The sequence below is a fragment of the Solanum stenotomum genome, chromosome 11, assembly GCF_019186545.1.
Source record: "Solanum stenotomum isolate F172 chromosome 11, ASM1918654v1, whole genome shotgun sequence".
Lineage (NCBI taxonomy): Eukaryota > Viridiplantae > Streptophyta > Magnoliopsida > Solanales > Solanaceae > Solanum > Solanum stenotomum.
In genome coordinates, this window is record NC_064292.1 from 36,543,382 (window position 1) to 36,561,851 (window position 18,470).

Below are 18,470 nucleotides of genomic sequence, written 5' to 3' on the forward strand. Positions count from 1 at the left end.
GATAATGGATACAATATTTATGGGGGAAAAAACAATCACATTCATTCTTATTTGGCATTCAAACAAGCTAAAATTAAAATTATCCAGCAAAACTAATGTTTCCACTGTTTTCATACTAGATACAATTAATTATTATCAATGAAAATAGATATGACTTACAACTAAGGATCCAATAATTAACTAGTACTTGGTCGAATTTGTATTTCATAGATTATATCTAAGTTTCAGTAGGGAATTCCTTCTACAAAGTTGTTTGTCAATGAATTTTATCCCTTTTTTATCAAAATTTTCTTCCCAAACAGAAAAAATGGAATTTAATTTAATTCACTTCAATAGAGAATGAGCATTATCAATGGAAACTTAGAAATCGATATTGAAAATTTGATGAACAATGGGGATGGGTGCTCTGTCATTTATTTTTGAATTTGTAACTGATGAGAATTTTAAGTGATATGTTCCTTTTTAAAAATATTTTCTCCCCTTAATTTCTCATTTCTGTATGAAATAATTCTATACTTTCAATCAATAAAAAAGCATAGATCAAATACATAACAAACTAAAATATTGACATTTTTAATAAGTATTGTGTAACATTCGGCAATTTGAAATAACTATGAAGAGGCTTAGAATTGGAAATAGTCATTTATTGGAAGGAATTAAAAATCTGGAAAATTTGGTTAAGTATGGGAAAAAGTGAGTTTTTGGCCAACTTTGAACAGTTATAACTCCTAGCTCAGGATGAGTTAGGTGTAGTTCCAGTTATTTTTACAAAGTTCGTGGAATGGTCTTTCCAACGCCGCCGAGTTTGCCCGATTCCGAGTTCGCATGAGGGAGTTATGCCCTTTGAAAGTTGGGCAGTTGGCAGGGCAGTTAACCCGATTTTTGTAAGGGTATTTTGGTCTTTTCCCTAGACTTTTCTTTTGGATATATATTAAGGTTTTAGACTGATTTTAAGTCAGTTTTTCCTTTTTAAAGTGAGAGTTAGGGTTCTTGTTAGAAAAGGAGAGAAGAGGAGAAAGGAGAAGAAGAAGCAAACTTCGTAGAGATCGTCGTGGATTTCGTCGGGGGTGATCCCTATTAAGGTATGTGAGATCATAGTGTTGGGTTGGTTCTTTCCCCCACACTCCAAACTCGTTTTAATTCCGAGAAAAGATTGGTTGTGTTGTTGAAATTTGTGGTTGTGTGTGTGTTGAAGTTGTTGGTTGTGTTGTTGAAGTTCCTTGTTGTTGTGGGACATGTTTCCGGTTGTGATTTTGAGTTGAATCTATCATATGTTGAGGGGTTTTATGATTCTAAGTGTTTGGGGCTGGAACCATTGAAGTTAAGGAGGTTTAGAGTTGGAAAAATGAAGGAGAAAAGTCGAATTTTCGGGGAAAAGGGCTGGGGCGTCGCGCCAGCCAGCGCGCCCCAAAAGGGGCTCTGAAGCCCAGCCCTTGGGGCGGCGCGTCCAGCAGGCCTTCTGAGGTCTGAAGGCTGGCGCCCCGCGCCTCTCAGAGCGCCAAGGACGCCAAGTCTTCCCATTCATTCCCCACTTTTTCATGCATGTTCCTTGATAATGTATCTATGTTTTATAGTTGTTTTCCACACTCCAAGGTACGTCTACGTCAAGAACTCATCCCTACACATGAGATCATTACCTTTGAATTCATAATCCAATTCGAGGAAAGTTCGGATCGAAGTCAAGTGAAGTAAGAGTCAAGTCTAGAAGTCAAGAAGTAAGTCAAAGCAAGTCTTTAAAGTTTTTCAAGAGTCTTTGTTGAACGTTTTAACTTCATTTTAAGGCTCAAGTTTCAAGTCAAGCAAAGAGTATAGAGTTTCAAGTTAAGCCAAGAGTATAAAGTTGAGTTCAATTCTCAAAAGTTATTAGGGAACTATATATTCTCAAAGAAGTTTTAAAGAAATGTTTTCACATTTAAACAAGATTGGAAATTGAGATTTCCAAAGAGCCTCCGGGCTAGTTTTCCAGAAAAGAGTAATCGCTTTCTAAATGAAGCAAGAGAGGAAACTGAGATTTCCAAGATAGCCTTTGAGCTAAGTTTTTGAGTAATTATCTCAAATCAGCAGGAAGACAGACATATGTTTTAAAAACATAAGAGTCAGTACATTTTTGGGAGTAGTATCGAGCACCAAATTAGGGGAGCGTTCAAAGAACCCACAGCCCCCATAGAACCATGTAGCCACCATGGGTAGAAGATGTTCATACTTTTTAGATGAATCCTTTTCAGATTAGACTAGTGGATCCATTAGGCAGTTCAGGTCCTATACCTTTGGTCGGGTACAGGATGCTCTGGCAGCGTGAGGTTGATCACTGTATCATCACTATAGCTCTTATGTGATGGTTGTCGATTAGAGAAACTCCCACATAAGTTATTGTATTTTTATATACATCAGTTCATTTGTATTTCTCTATACATCTCAGGCTTATTGTATCTTTGTATACACACCGAGTTTATAGCAGGTTTTAAACAACTTTTCTTTATATTGCACTTGTTTTAAATTGCATTATATTGAAATGAGTCAGTCATGTTGAATTGAGTTGAGCCAGGTAAGTTATTCAGTTTCTTCCAAATTTCTTTCTAGCCATTGTTGCTTAGTTTTCCAGCTTGCATACTCGTACATTCAATGTACTGATGTCAGTTGGCCTGCATCTTACGACGATGTTGACACAGGTACCCAGGATCAGCATCCAGCACGCCGTTGATCCAGCTGAGCACTCCAGAGTCAGTGGTGAGCCTCTTTGCATTCCGGAGGACTCGGTTATTTTGTTATCTTAGTTTTGTTTTATTAGGATATTGCGGGGTCTGTCCCAACATCCATCTCAGTGTTATAGAGGCTTCATAGATAGTCAGTCAGTTAGTATTGAGTCTCTCATCTGTGTATATATGTAAATATTCTATTTTGAGACTCGAGTTGCCTATTTGGACCAGATTTCATCAGTTAAGTTGTTTTATGTCATTGCATTGCATGGAGTTATTCTGTTGAGTTAGGTTTTCGTTGAGTTAAGAAAGTCATGCCAAGGGTTCGCTTGGGCCAACATTGGTCTTCGAGTGCCGGCCACGTCCAGGGTGTAGGCTCGGGGCGTGACATATTGAAAATGTGACTAAGGGGTCCTACTAAATACTAAAATATTGACATTCGAAATTCAAACTTATGTGAGGAGATAAGGTTGGCAAGCTCGGATATGTACCAATTCTCAACAGAATCAAGAGGTGAACAGTTTGATTTCAAGAGAAGGATGAAGGAGACACAGGATGGCTCCACCTAAATAAGTTGTTCGATCCACGTAGGGAAAGATAAGGGAGAGAGGGAGAGGACAACGCAGCCATGCTTTGGGTTTGCTAGGTTTTGCTGGGTGGTACTGGTTGTGTGAAGAAGACAATGAGTACAGGGTCGGGGTAATTCTGTATGTGTTGTTGTATTGTGTTAGGGCTTGAGAATTAAGGGATTGGGCTTCTAAATGCGGGGGAGGGGGAGTGGGGGGTTGGAATGGGTCGGTTTTGGGCTGAAGATTTGTGATTAGATTGAGGTTTAAAAGGGGAAAAAAAAGGAATAATTAATTCACATAGACATAATAGAACATATATTACATACCGGTATTTATTACTTTAGTAATATAACGTAATAATTACTACCGATGACAGATTTGAATTAATTAATAATTAATAAATATTTATTTAGATTATTTAATTAAAATTAATATGAATCGTGTAAATATATATTTAGATTATTTAATTATTTAATAAGGAAGCGTGTACCTAGGAAATGGTTACTGCACACGTTTCTCAATAAGGCCATTTGAATTTTTTTAATAATTAATTTATATTTATATTCTCTAATTAAGTAAAAAGTAAGCAGTTTTTATTAAAGTGCTCCTAGAAAGTTGTGAATATCTATATGTGACTGCACACGTTTCAATTGTAAGGTCATTTGATTTTTTTAATAATTAATTTATATTTAGATCATTAATTAATTAAGGTGACTATCTTTATGTGTCTACTACACATGTTCCGAGTATAAGGCCATTTGATTTTTTTAATAATTAATTTATATTTAGATTATTTAATTAATTAAGAAGTTAGCAGTTTTTGAAAGTGTGCCTAGAAAGTAGTGATTATGTGTATGCTACAATTGATTGATTACACATCCTGTATCACTAAGACAATAACTTTAAGTTTGTTTTCAATTATCCCATTATCTTCTCCAAATTATTTTCTCTACCATATCAGTGTTAATATATTTTTATATATTTTGTTATTGAAAATTAACACCATTTCAAACTTGCATGTCCTTCATTCTCAATGTTGTGTTTATTAAATTATATTAACAATCATGAAGAGAAATAAGAAATCTCACATTTTCCCTCGAAAAAGCTCTAGATTAATTAACAACCATTGATTGAGTCAACCTCAAAGTTTCAATTTGATATCGCAGACAATTGAGAAGGATTGTTTGGAAAATAATGAAAGTGAGATGTTCCTATTCAAATTAGTTCAACCAAGCAACACGACAAAAAAAGGAAATACAAAAGTGTTGTTTATACCTAGGAAATGGTTACGGCACACGTTTCTCAATAAGGACATTTGAATTTTTTAGTAATTAATTTATATTTTTTAATTAAGTAATAAGGAGAAAAGGATCAAAATTGTCGTTTATCTTTGAGTTAAGAGTCAAAGTAATCTGTCTTTTAATATAGAGCACTAATAACCTTCATGTTTCAAAAATTGATACACTTTCCATACTCATCCAAACATCCGTTTATATTTTTATGGCACTTGATCTCTTTGCACGTGAGAAAGCTTCCCTGTTTCCACCATTGTTAAACAGATTTTTCCCATAACTATGCTTCCACCATTGCTAAACAAGTCTTTCACTTTTTCCCCTCAAATAGTAGTCATTCATAATTCCACTACTCTGATTCACCTATGAGACAAACAAAATCAAACTAAAAAGACTGATATTTGGAGAAGTAAAACTCATTGAGTTACATCTCATTGTTATTGAAGAATATCTTCTTTTCCTTTTTATGTTTTGTGTATCTATCTTCAACAGAAGTCTGCGGCAAGAGTAAACTTTTCTATTTTTATGAATACATAGCAATCTTCATTGAGCCTTCTTCGATGTCCTCTACGATAGATTGTTTAAACTCAAGGAGAAAAGACTATAAAATTTTGAGTTTATAGTGATCATTGGGTGTGCTTTTGCAGTTGATAATTCACTAACTAGAAACATATCATTATCTTGTACAATATTTGCAGATAAGTTTCTTGCACACAAGGTGCTCAATCAATTGTCCCAATGATCATTTAGCACATTGTCCATTCTGAATGCGCAAATTATAACATATACATTCTAAACATTAGCGAGCTCGAAGAAAATTGAGGGCACGTGAGAATGTAGAAAAGCTTAGAAGTTGAAAAGAAAAATATTGGGGCAAATTCAATATTCTATCTCACAGAAGTTTATAAATGTGAGTTTAGATCAAGAAATTGAAAATTGTTCTTTTAGATTCATAAACGTGTTGTTGTCCTAGTATAGAAAAATGTATCTTTTCATTTTACAATGTAATGAATTCTGGTATGAATGAATACATAATGTATGTTTGGTTTCAATTTGTTGAGAAGTTGGCTTTAAAATTTTGATATTATATGCGTTGATGGTGCAAATATGTTATACATTCTAAGATGAAATTACACATTGGACAATATAATCTAAAGATGAAGTATACATTTCGTTGTTTGATATTAAATAGAATTGAAAATAGTTTGGACAAAATATATTTCATGATATATATTTCAATTCATAAAAAGTCAAGTATCTTGTATTTACCTTTACCAAAAGAATCAAAAGTGTTTCAGATTTGCAGAACAACACTAAAATTGAAGCAAATTTGCACCAGAACTGCATGAAAGCAGCACCAAAAGTTCTTCAAAACAACACCAGAATTGCACTGAAAATGCACTAAAACAGCTAGACTAGATTCACATTGCTACAACTCTAAAGTTGCACCAAAACAGCAGCAGAAAAGATCCAAAACTGCACTAAATTTACACTAAAAAAGTATCAAAACAGCATTGGAATTACGCCAAAACAGCAGCATCAGAATCACCTACCACGTTTTTGTAGAGAATACATAATTCTCAAAAGCAATAACAATGATCAAGAGATGAAAAACAATTCTCACCATAAGTCAGAGTTGATTCTCTGTCATTGTTGCACGCCTGCGCCTTAACGACATAGTTGCTTCCGAAAATTGATCAAGATTTTAATGAAATTCAGAAAAAAAAATTATTACAGGGTTTGATTTGAAAAAGAAAGGAAAGAGACAAATCAGAAGTCTGATTTGATAAGAAAAAATGAGCATAGAAAAATGACTTTTGGAGGGAAACTTTCTCACGTGCAATGAGAAGTGCTATTAAAATATAGATAAATGTTTGGAAGAGTATAAAAATATACCAATTCTTGAAACATAAAGGATTATTAGTGTTTCATATTAAAATATAAGATAACTTTGACTCTTCACTCAAAGATAAAGGATAATTTTGATATTTTTTCAAATAATAAGTAAACAATTTTTTAAAGTGCTCCTAGAAAGTAGTGAATATATGTATGTGACTGCACACATTTCAATTATAAGGCCATTTGATTTTTTTAATAATTAAATTATATTTAGATCATTAATTAATTAAGGTGACTATCTGTATGTGTCTGCACATGTTTCGAGTATAAGATCATTTAATTTTTTTAATAATTAATTTATATTCAGATTATTTAATTAATTAAGAAGTTAGCAGTTTTGGAAAATGTGCCTAGAAAGTGGTGATTATGGATTATGTGTATGCTACAGTTGATTGATTACACACATAGCAATAAGACAATAACTTCAAGTTTGTTTTCAATTATCCCATTATCTTCTCCAAATTATTTTCTCTACCATATCAGTGTTAATATATTTTTATATATTTTGTTTTTGAAAATTCACAACATTCCAAACCTGCATGTCCTTCATTCTCAGTGTTTTGTGTTTATTAAATTCTATTAACAATCATGAAGAGAAATCTGAAATCTCACATTTCACCTCGAAAAAGTCCTAGATTAATTAACAGTCATGGATTGAGTCAGCCTTCAATGTTCAATTTTCTGTCGCAGACACCTGAGAAGGATTGTTTGAAAAGTAATGAAAGTGAAAATGTTCCCATTCAAATTAGTTCAACCAAGCAACATGACAAAAAAAAAAAAGAAATGCAAAAGTGTTGTTTATACCTGGGAAATGGCTACTGCACACGTTTCTCAATAAGTCAATTTGAATTTTTTAATAATTAATTTATATTTATATTGTTTAATTAAGTAACAAGTAAGCAGTTTTTTTAAAGTGCTACTAGAAAGAAGTGAATATTTGTAAGCTGTTTTTTTTTATAGAATTGATATCCTATGCTGAAGCACTAATTTGTTATATTATATATGATTCTAGTTTCTAAATATGATGTGCCGGGAACTTCGTCTACTAAAACACCAACACTGGATGATTTTTTTCCATTCACAGACACACAAATGGTTGCATTGGACCCAATACTTAATGAAACAGTGACACCTCAATTGCAAATGCGAATTAAAAATTCGGGCAAGTATGATACATCCCCATATGTGCAGCTTCCTGAAGGTGGAAACAGTTGTGAAAAACGTCTGATTTTTTCTAATGCTAAGCATCCTTTTGAAAAGTTTAGAGGGTTTGATTGTTTAGCTGATTTGATAAATAAGTTGGGTGTATCAGAATGTATCACAGAGACGAAATAGGTAATTTTAGCATTACATTATGATGATTTTACTCAATTTTTTATCAAGTAGCTTCCATATTGTGCATTTATATATATAAAAACATAATTGAAGCAGGAAGTCTACGTACATTGCAGTGTATGATAAGTTGAAGCCTGAACTTGATCTAGGAATTGTAAAAGTAAAGAAAATGACTTGGTTCCACATAATGGTTCATGATGGAAGACCTTGGGAAGATGAGGTATGTTTTCAAAATTTGATCTTCTTCATGTTTGATATTAATACGATGTTGTCTATTAGAAGGATATCCAGATTCACATTTTAATGTCATTTATTATTTTATATGTATGTGACCAATGAGTATAATCATTCAAAAATATGTGGAAATCTTATTATATATCTATTATATACAGTACTTGTGTTTTTGAAATCACAATAATTTATAAACTACAGTTAATCATATTGTATGCAATTAAAACTGGTCTCTTTATCAAATAGATGTAAAAAATGTTTTTCTCCATAGTGATCTTAAAGAAGATACTTATATGAAACCTCCACCTTATTTGTTTTCATCCCCTACATCAGATGTATGCATGTTGAAGTGGTCTTTGTATGGATTAAAACAAGCTCCTAGAGCTTGGTTTGATAAGTTTCGGTCTACTTTGCCCGGAAAATATTTACAGGTTCTGTTCTTCTTTTGGTGTATGTAGAAAACATTATTATCATAGGAACCGATTCTTCATTAATCACTAGCCTCCAACAACAACATGAAAGATCTTGATACTCTTACATATTTCTTGGGTTGGAAGTTCATAATGATGCTTCAGGTGTGTTTCTAAACCAACACAAATATACCCAGGATCTGATTTCTTTGGTTGGTCTTCAAGATTCCTCCTCTGTGGATACTCCATTGGAATTGAATGTGAAGTATCATCGTGAGGAAGGCGATCTTCTTCCTATCCAACTATATTTTGACAATTAGTTGGGAGTCTAAATTACCTTACAATTACTCGGCATGATATCTCTTTTGCAGTTCAACAAGTAAGTCAACATATGCAAACTCCCTGTCATCTCCACTTGGTGACTGTTCATTGCATCATTCGATTTCTTCTAGGAACATCTACTCATGGATTGTTCTTTCCAAGTGGTTTTCCTATTCGTCTTAATGCTTTTAGTGATTCTGATTAGGCGGGATGCCTGATACTCGTCGTTCAGTCACTGGTTGGTGCATATTTCTCGGAGAGTCATTGATTTCTTGGAAAAGTAAGAAGCAATGTCGTGTGTCAAAATCTTCAACAGAGGCTGAATATTGATCCATGTCTACTACTTGCTCCAAGGTTGTATGCTTTGTGGATTACTTGCTGAGATTAGATTTCCTCAATCTCATCCTACTCCTCTCCATGCTGACAATATAATTGCTATTGAGATTGCTATTAATCCTGTTTTTCATGAGAGAACCAAACACATCGAAGTAGATTGTCATTATATACGAGAAGAGGTAGATGAATGAGTCACTACTCATTTACATGTGGCCAGTGATCTTCAAATAGCTGATTTGTTTACAAAATCTATGGCACGACAATGCCATCAGTTTCTAGTAGGCAAAGTGATGCTTCTTGATCCACCAACATCAATTTTCTTAGCATAATGGACAACTGAATAATTGTATATATTAATGTAATTATATAGTGATATAAATTAGTATTTTTATATAGATTTGTTATAGAATCATAGAAATAAATATTGTGATAGAATTGATGATTCAGAGGTATAACAAAGCAAATTTAGAGGGATCGAATACCAGATTTGTACAAATAGAATAACTGATCTTTAGGGATAGGAATAACGGATCTTTAGGGATGTGCAATCTTTATACTTTCTATTTAATGGAAATACTCTCTCACTTTGAGAGGCATTCAACAGAAAATTGACAACACCTTCCCTCTTAAGAATATTCGTCCTCAAATGGAAATCAGCATGACATGGCTAAGTCCTCAAGAGTTGCCAGAACTTCGACAGAGTCTCCTTTATAAATAGGACTATCCAAAAACCTGAAATGCAAAAAATTCTAGCACAAGTGTATATCAGAGTTATACAACATACAAACAAGATGCAACTCAATAAACAAATTTCTGAATCAAATAATTATTACAATAAAAAGTTTTGACCAAAAGAAGGCAACTCAATCTCGGCCTCTTCAATCTAACTGGCATACTCACTCTGGTGCTTGATATAGGTAAGGGTATATGGATCTTATATCCTCCTCATCTTCCCATGTCATTTCTTACACGTTCTTGTTTCTCTACAAGGCCTTTATGAAAACCATATATATCTTTGGTCCCCAATTTGCGGACTTGCCGGTCTAGTATCGCAACTAGAGTCTACTCGTAGGACAACTCCTGTGAGATCCAACCAATATCAAGTGAGATAACTCGAGAAGGGTCATGTCTTATGAATTTTATGCAGCATATTTACATGCAAGATTGGATGAACAAACTCTAGCGCTCCCAAAGACAACTCTATCTCGTAAGCTACTTAGCCTTTGAGGATTCGATATAGCCTAATGAATTTTGGACTGAGCTTACCTGCAAATCTCGCAACGTCCTCCATAAGAGAGACCTTTCAGCAATACCCAATCATCAACATAGAACTTCAAGTCTCATCATCACACAACAAAATATGACTTCTGATAGCTCTAGGCTATCAACAATTGCTCTTGAATACGCTTAACCTACTCCAATTAGCCCTAACTTACCTACCTCAAACCATCCAATGGGGAATGTGCATTACATAATGACTCACATCTACAATTTGAATGATAAATCTACTAGAAAAGAAGAGTATGTGGTAGAGATGCTATAAAAAGGTATGATAAAGGATAAAATAGGATTATTAAAATATAAGTAAAAATAAATGAAAAGAAATATTAAGGTAATGACGCAATCACATCAATTAGAACATTATATTTAAACTAACAATACAATGTAACACAATGGATAATAACCATCCAAACAAGGAGTTAGAACCCCATATAGAAATAGCAGTATCACCAGTATTAGACCATCTAACAAAAATAATTCCTTAAATGTATGCGCATGGGTGCGAAAATTGGAGGACACTATAACATTGAGCATTTGTCAACAATGGTCAATTTGGTCTTCACAACGTGACCTCCACGTTAAAAAAAGAAGCAGTATTGAACTTGCATTTACTTGATCTTTCTATGATGATCATAAATCTGAGAACCATTTTTCATATCGTTGAATGTCTTCTGTAGAAAATGTGGGCTGTATTTTATCTAAAGCTTCCAACAAGTCATCCATCGTAGTTTTCCCTGATATCTCCTGTCTCATCCCATTAAAAGAAGCATCTCTATAGATGTTTGTTAGATCGTCTCCACTGTAGCCTTCTGTTCTTTGTGCCACTTGGAGAATATCTAGCCTAGGTGCTAACTGCATTCAATAGTTTGAATGAATAAAACTTTGATTTCAATAATATGCAAAACAATGATAGCTTACCTTGATTGATTTCAAGTTTATCTTTATAAGCTCCTTACAACTCTTAAATTCAGGAAGTGGGAAGTAAATCCTCTTTTCTAGCCGCCTCTTACAGTAGCATAGTGAATTAGAGTTGTGTAATCCATCGATCTGAACTAGAAGTTTGGACTTTACCCTTCGGGATTTTTCATGCTCTGTACCAGACCTGACAAATGACTTCAAAGTATTACAACTAAAACTAAAAAATTATAAGTTTAACAAAGGAAGTAATTTTTTTAATGCTCAAATTAATGTTAATTGTTGGGCACATGCATAAATGATAATGTGTGATGTATGAAAACACAAGAGGTAAGTGAAGTAAAGAGGAGCATGATCATTTAGTTTGAGTTTTATAGTTTACGCACTGTCGTTATATAAAAATCAGGCTACTTACAATACAAATTACAAAAATTTTATGATAAAGCATTAATCGATGACATGATAAAGATAATAATTACATGCAAACTTAGACGCTTAAATAGGAAAAGTACTACATTATTTACTTACCCTCTGGCACTGCAAAGAGAATCAATCTCGTCAATGAAAATTGTAGTTGGAGCATAACTACGGGCAATCTCAAATAAGCATTGTGTCAATCGCTCTCTCTCCCCGTAACATTCTCCACATAATGAACTACAAGAAATATTCAGAAATGTTGTCCCACACTCTGTAGCAATAACTTTGGGCAAGAGTGTTTTAGGACCAAGCAAAAGAAATCCTCTCGAAGGTCTCCGGATGCCCTGAAAATAACATTCAATATTACAAGTTTCATATTAAGTATCTACTATTCGTTTGTTATTGTTCTGTGACTGAAAAATATCTTAGATCATTCAGTTTCAACAGAAAAAACTATTTCCAACTTATTTTCTTAATCACTTGGGAGGACCATATCCACCTCTGATGAATTGTTTTTTATGAGCAAAAATAAAAGGAAATATGAAGTGTGTATGGTATTTCCCTCGAAGCAAAATTCAGAAAATAATATGAAATATTTCAATTCCTTTCCATTTTTGGTTGGCCGATGTTAAAGATTAATAATAATGAAACTAGAAAATTTGGAAATATTTGGATGATTTTTTAAACATAATAATGTCTAAATGTGTTAGTTGAAGCGATTGATATGAAGATGAAAGCTAAGATAGTTATAAGGATAATGACATAATTTTCCTCCTTTTGAAACACCAGAAAATGATGAAAAATAATTTCCTGAAATATCACTTCCGTCATACCAAACATGCACCCATCCCTCATGCATTAGACTACTCTTATTCAGAATCAACAAATTATGTACAGTACCTGGAAATACGCAGGCATCAACGATGGCAATACCGTTGCTTCCTGTAGAATCCTCTTTGCTTCACTTAGTCTAGCAATATCATCCCATTTAACCCCTGAATTTGTGTCCAATATTTCCTTTTCAAGCCTATCAACTAATTCAGGATGAGGTCCATCGTACATTATTGTTGAATCAATGCCTTCTTCATCATTCTGATAGTTTTAAAGGAGGATGATAAGAATATTATAAAGAATACAAAGTATCAGCTTAGTATAAATAGAGTAAAGGAGCTTATGTGAGCTGTCGGTACAACCACTTCTCTAAAAGAATTGCCTAAAAAGGGATAAATGTTCCCAAATAGTATTAAAAACAAATAATGTATTTGTACTACTTGTTGCGTTGTATTTGCGAAATCATACACCAACCCAACATTGTTAATTCCTCCAGCCTGTAAATGATTCATGAAAAAAGAATTGTAATCTAAAACAAGAAAACATACAATAACAATTTTTTTTGTGAAAGATAAAAAATATTTAGGATTGTACTTTGTTAGAAGACAATGTGTGATTTGAGTCTAGATGATGGGCCTGAAAAGCAATATTATAAAATGTTCTTAGAGACAAGATATTTGTATCACTTGTTTAGCGTGTTTCTATAATTATTTACCATCCCAGCACTGTAAATGTTGTCGATGAGGTTGTTGTTTGAAAAAGTAGAATTATGTGAGTAATTAGTTGCCACCAGACTTGCAACTTGTTTTTGTGCTCGTAATTGTAGTAGTATTTGTTGTACATGGTATGATTGAAGCATACACTGTTGTTGTTGTACTTGAAGTCCTACAACTGGGAGTGCTTGTAATGATACCACCTGCAAAATTATGCAATGTAAGTGCTCATATCACAAGTCTTTGTGACTTTAGAGTCATACTTTGTAATTTTCTATTGCAGTTAAGGAATTAATCCAATAGTAGTTTAACTCTGCAGACAACTTATATTGATAATTTAATAGATTAATTACATACTCCAATAGGTTAGAATACAGTGCGGGGTGTTTGGCAGGATCTATTAGAGAAAATAATACATATATTAGCCGTGTAATTATGTAGTTCTTTGTTTAATAGGATTTTCAGCAAACTATGGTATTAGGAATACAAGCATTACTGTTCCTCAATATACCAAAATATGGATAAGAAATAATCCAGGCATTACTGATCACAACATTACTAATAAACTCTATTTCGTATATTCTCATTGACGCTACCAAACAACCCCTCACAGTTTACAAAGTTTATACCATTCACTATCAAATAACAATGAAAGAACCATTTTTAACAGCAAGCAATTAAGTCTATTCGAATGTATAATGTACGACAAATTAAGAAAACCTGGTGCTGAATTGGGGTCTGAGTTTCGAGTGATGGGGTAGTAATAGTATTTGAATCATGATTAAGGTTACGAAGACCATCGGTATAAATGAGACTGAAGCCACTATAGAACAATCCTTTTGAATCAATTAGGACAGAGGGGTAAGTATCCATGTATATTTTAAGGAAAGATAGAACCCTTTGCAAATCGTTATTTAATGTGGGTTCAACGGCAATGATCCATCCAACTAGATCAGCAGTCCCTAGATCTTCATCTTTGTTCTTGTCAAACTTGTGGAAAATTATCTTCATCTACTCCTCTTTGCTTTTGCTGCTATTAGCAGGATCCACATCCACCACTTTTCCTTCAACAAACTTGTTAACACTAGCTATATATAATAATAATGCTTAATAAAATGACCAAGGTTCAGTTGAGAAATGAATAAACATGACTTGAAACTACATGTAACATGTATGGGTGGTTCAATTTTTAGGGCTATATATAAGAATTGGAGGATGCAATTGGCAAAGAAAGGGGCACATTTTTTTTTAATATTTTTAATGTTATAATTATAATGGGGAAAAATTTCTTGTTTCAGTCAAACAAAATATTTAATGAAGGCACTCAATAGTCGTATTTGTAATAAAGCAAATATAGAGATATTAACTACTATTTAATTTTTGAACTCATGTCCAAATGAATTGAAAGTTGCTTTGACTGTGCGTTGCTTAATCATTGCATGCTTATCCAATTGTATGCTTATTCAATAAATTTTATAATGGATATTAACAATAAAATGTATTTATAAAACTCCTCATTTGAAATATGTAATAGAGAAATGACTATAATTAATGATAAGTGTAAATTAGGAACTAAATATAAAATTATTCATTGATTTCATAAAGTGGACAAGTATTGTTGGACATCCCAAAATAGTATAGTGGACAAGTATTGTTGGACATCCCAAAATAGTATAGTGGATAACTATTATTGGACGGAGCGAGTACTATTTTTTAAATTTTGAACTGTTTGTTTGTGCGTTCTTATCCAATTGTACGCTTATTCATTTCATGTTTATCCAATCGTATGCTTATTCAACTATAAGCTTATTCAATAAATTTTGTAATGAACATTTACAGTATAATGTATTTATAACATTCCTCCTTTAATGTTCATTTAATAGATAACTTGTCTTAGTAAAGATCTTAATAGAAAAAAATCAATAGGAAAAGTCTTAGGAAATAAAAAACAGTGCACATAGTAATAAACATTTGTTAGTTGCCTCATTAAGAATCTTACCAGAAAATCTAGCGGGATAAAATCTTAATTAAGGAAAAAAAAGAGTATAATACATATTTGACTTTTCCAAATAGAGACAACTATTCAGATTGTTAATCTTCGCATTCCAATCTTGTATACCATCTTCTTAATAGTTGAAGTTGGTACAAATTTAGCAAATAAATCTGTTGAATTATCACCTGAAAGGATTTGTTGTATATCAATATCACCGCTCTACTAAAGATCATGTGTGAAGAATAATTTTGGTGAAATATTTTCATTTTATCTTCTTTTATGAAGTCTCCTTTTTTGGGTCGTATAGACATCCTTGTCTTGAAATAAAACTATGGGTACTTCGGTAACATATTTTCAGGTCATATTTTTCTTTGATGAATTGTATCACCAATCTCAACCATACACATTCTTTACTTACTTCATGAATATTTATTATCTCAGTATGATTTGAAGAAATAACAACGTGTAGATTGTTATGATATAATAGTAATTTTGAATAAAAATAGATAGCCTGTTTGATATCAAAATTTATGTGAGCCGGATAAATAACCTACATATGCATAACCAATAAGATTTGAACTACCTTTGTTTGTTTAAAAGAAATTCATATCAATGGTCTCCTTTAGGTATCACAATATAATTTTAACTTTGTTTTAATATTTTTGTGTAGGTGTAAAATCATATCTTGCTAGTAAATGAAAAAAATATTGTGCATAATAGTTTGCAAAAATATCTCAAGGAAAAGTAAATACCGAGAGACTCCTCAAATCTATCTATCTATGAAGCCTTTATTACTCAAGATGGATGTCGGGACAAGACTCACAACATCTCAAGACAACTAACTAGAAAATAAATGTGAAATCCCCCGGAATGCAGGGAGGTTCACAAAAAGCAAGCTGAAGTGTAGATTGATCTCAATGAAGCACCCGTTGATGATCCTGAACACTTGTACTTGTATCATAAAAAAATGCAGGTCGAATGACATCAGTACATTCAATGTACGAGTATGTCATATAGCCGAAGTAAAATAATTGAATGAAAGGAGTGCAATAATTAAAATATGCTCAAGCGAAATGTAAAAAAATAAGAGTTAAATCTTTTAAAGTTTTACAAAATACTTACTCATCACTGAACTCAATATAATAAGTTTTATATGAAAATACACTTTAACTCTATTGGGAGATTCTCTAATAGATAACCATCACTATGAGCTATGTGATGATACAATGCCTACCAGAAATGTCATATATCGTGCCAGAATTTAGAACCTCTCAACTAAGTGGATCCACTAAACTCTACCCGAAGACACTAGGGATTCATCTAAGAAGTATGATCTTGTATCCATGTTGGCAAGACATGGTTTATGGGGGGTTGTGAGTTTTTTTGAACTCTCCTCCATGTCGGTGCTCAATACTACTCCCAATAATATATACTCTTACATAAATGTATAAAGCATACTCTTTCTATCATTTGAAATAATTGATCAAAGTATCCCCTTAAAAGAGGTAACTGCTCTGAAATATCTCTGAACTCATTGTTCATTAGGAAACAAGGTTTTGCTTTGCTCAAAGTAAAAATACATTCTGGGTTGAGATAATTACTCAAAAGGGCCTTATTAAGAGGTAATTGATCTGTACTCAATCTTTCTGAAAACTCTTTTAACTTTTCTCAAAATAATATTCTCTTTCTTCATGTAAAAATGAAATATTTGGAAAATACTTAGTTCTTGTAACACTCCGCTATTTGAAAGAGCTAGAATTAGAAAGAACCATTTTTGGAAAGAATAAAAATCTGAAATTTGGCAAGTATGTTAAGTATGAGTTTTAGGTCAACTTTAAATGACCATAACTCCTAGTAAAGGATGAGTTAGGTGGGCTACAAGATATCAAATGAAAGGTATTTGAATTATCTTTCCAACGTCACCGAGTTTGCTAATTTTTGAGTTCCTATGATGGAGATATGCCTATTTGAAGTTGGGCTGTCTGGATAAGAAAAGTCAATCGGATTTTAGAGGGGTAATTTGGTCTTTTTATTACCCAATTAATTTATTCCATTTTTAGGAATTTATTTGGGGTCTAAACTGAGTTAGTTCAGTTTACGCAGTTTAGAATTACACTAGGGCTTTGAGAGAAGAGACAAGAGGAGAAAAGTCAAGGCGTTCTTGGAAAGTTCTTACGGAATCAAAGTCGTTTCACCAAGGGTTGATCCCTAAAGAGGTATGTGAGACTTTCATAGCGTTGGATTCGTTTACCCACGCGCCAATCATGTTTGTTCCAGCGAAATTCGTTCTACAAATTTGAAAGTATGATGTTCTTGAAATTGGCTTTCGTTCTTGAGTTTAGATGAGATTGTTGAGTTCTTGATGAAATCATGTCGATTTTAGAGTTGTATATGAGTAGGTTCTTGTGTTCACGTACTGGGTATCTGAATCTAAAGAGGAATTGAGAAAAAGAATCGAATTTAGGCGAATTGAGGTTAGAAAACAAAGAAGGAAAAAGTAAGGCAAATTTGGGTACCAGGTCCGCGTCGCGGACCTGTTCCTCAGGATTGGAACTTTTCTCTCCGCGTTGCGGACCTTTCTGCCTCAAAATTTATTTCACGACCAAATATTAAAATGTATCTCCGCGTCGCGGACTTGCTTCCAGACAGTGATTACTTGATCGTTTCTCATGTTTAACTATTTATAAACACTCCTAAACATCATGAGATCTTTCCTATCACAAATAAGAACCTTGAAATCCATAAATCAAATTCAAGGTAGAGTTGAGAGTCAAGTCTTGAGGGTTCTTCGAGTCATTTTAAGAAGTCTTTTACAAATCTTTTAAACTTGTTTGAAGACTTAAGCATTGAGATTGAGAAAGAGAAGAGCCGAGTTCATTTTCTTTAAAATGTTATATGGGGACTATGTATTCCCAAAGATTAAATGTTTTCACATTTAAGATGATAGGAAACACCGATTTACAAATGAGTTTTCATAAGTAGTTTTCAGTTCCATCTCATTTAAGAGAAAAGTTTTTGAGTAATAATCTCGAACCACAGAGAACGAGTTATGTTTCTAAACATATGAGCTGAGTATTTTGGGAGTAGTATTGAGCACCGATATGGGGACGACTTCATAATAACTTAAGTCTCCATAAACCATGTAGTCAACGTGGGTAGAAAGGGTCATACTTTTTAGATGATTCCTTAATGGTTTTAGCACATACTAGTGGATTCCCTTAGTTGAGGAGT

At 33.1% G+C, this 18,470-nt stretch overlaps 2 protein-coding genes across 2 annotated transcripts in view; one reads left to right on the forward strand and one right to left on the reverse strand.

Annotated features, from left to right (window-relative positions):
* The window catches only part of LOC125844869 (immune-associated nucleotide-binding protein 9-like), a 947,253-nt gene that overhangs the window by 658,735 nt on the left and 270,048 nt on the right, over positions 1 to 18,470 (forward strand). The window lies entirely within an intron of this gene.
* LOC125844867 (katanin p60 ATPase-containing subunit A1-like) lies at positions 10,877 to 14,411 on the reverse strand. Its single transcript, XM_049524224.1, has 6 exons — positions 13,967 to 14,411; positions 13,249 to 13,449; positions 12,603 to 12,794; positions 11,814 to 12,046; positions 11,289 to 11,472; positions 10,877 to 11,222 (listed from the first exon to the last, which is right to left on the reverse strand). The coding sequence occupies exons 1-6, from the start codon at positions 14,255 to 14,257 to the stop codon at positions 11,001 to 11,003; spliced, it is 1,323 nt and encodes a 440-aa protein (XP_049380181.1). The 5' UTR covers positions 14,258 to 14,411; the 3' UTR covers positions 10,877 to 11,000.

Bases quoted from the DNA above. Each gene is read 5' to 3' on its own strand.
- LOC125844867 (XM_049524224.1), bottom strand. From the start codon at position 14,257: ATGAAGATAATTTTCCACAAGTTTGACAAGAACAAAGATGAAGATCTA. The intron at 13,450-13,966 runs GTTTTCTTAATT...ATAATTTTGCAG, and splicing joins AGACCCCAATTCAGCACCAG to GTGGTATCATTACAAGCACT. The intron at 11,223-11,288 runs GTAAGCTATCAT...TATTGAATGCAG, and splicing joins TAAACTTGAAATCAATCAAG to TTAGCACCTAGGCTAGATAT.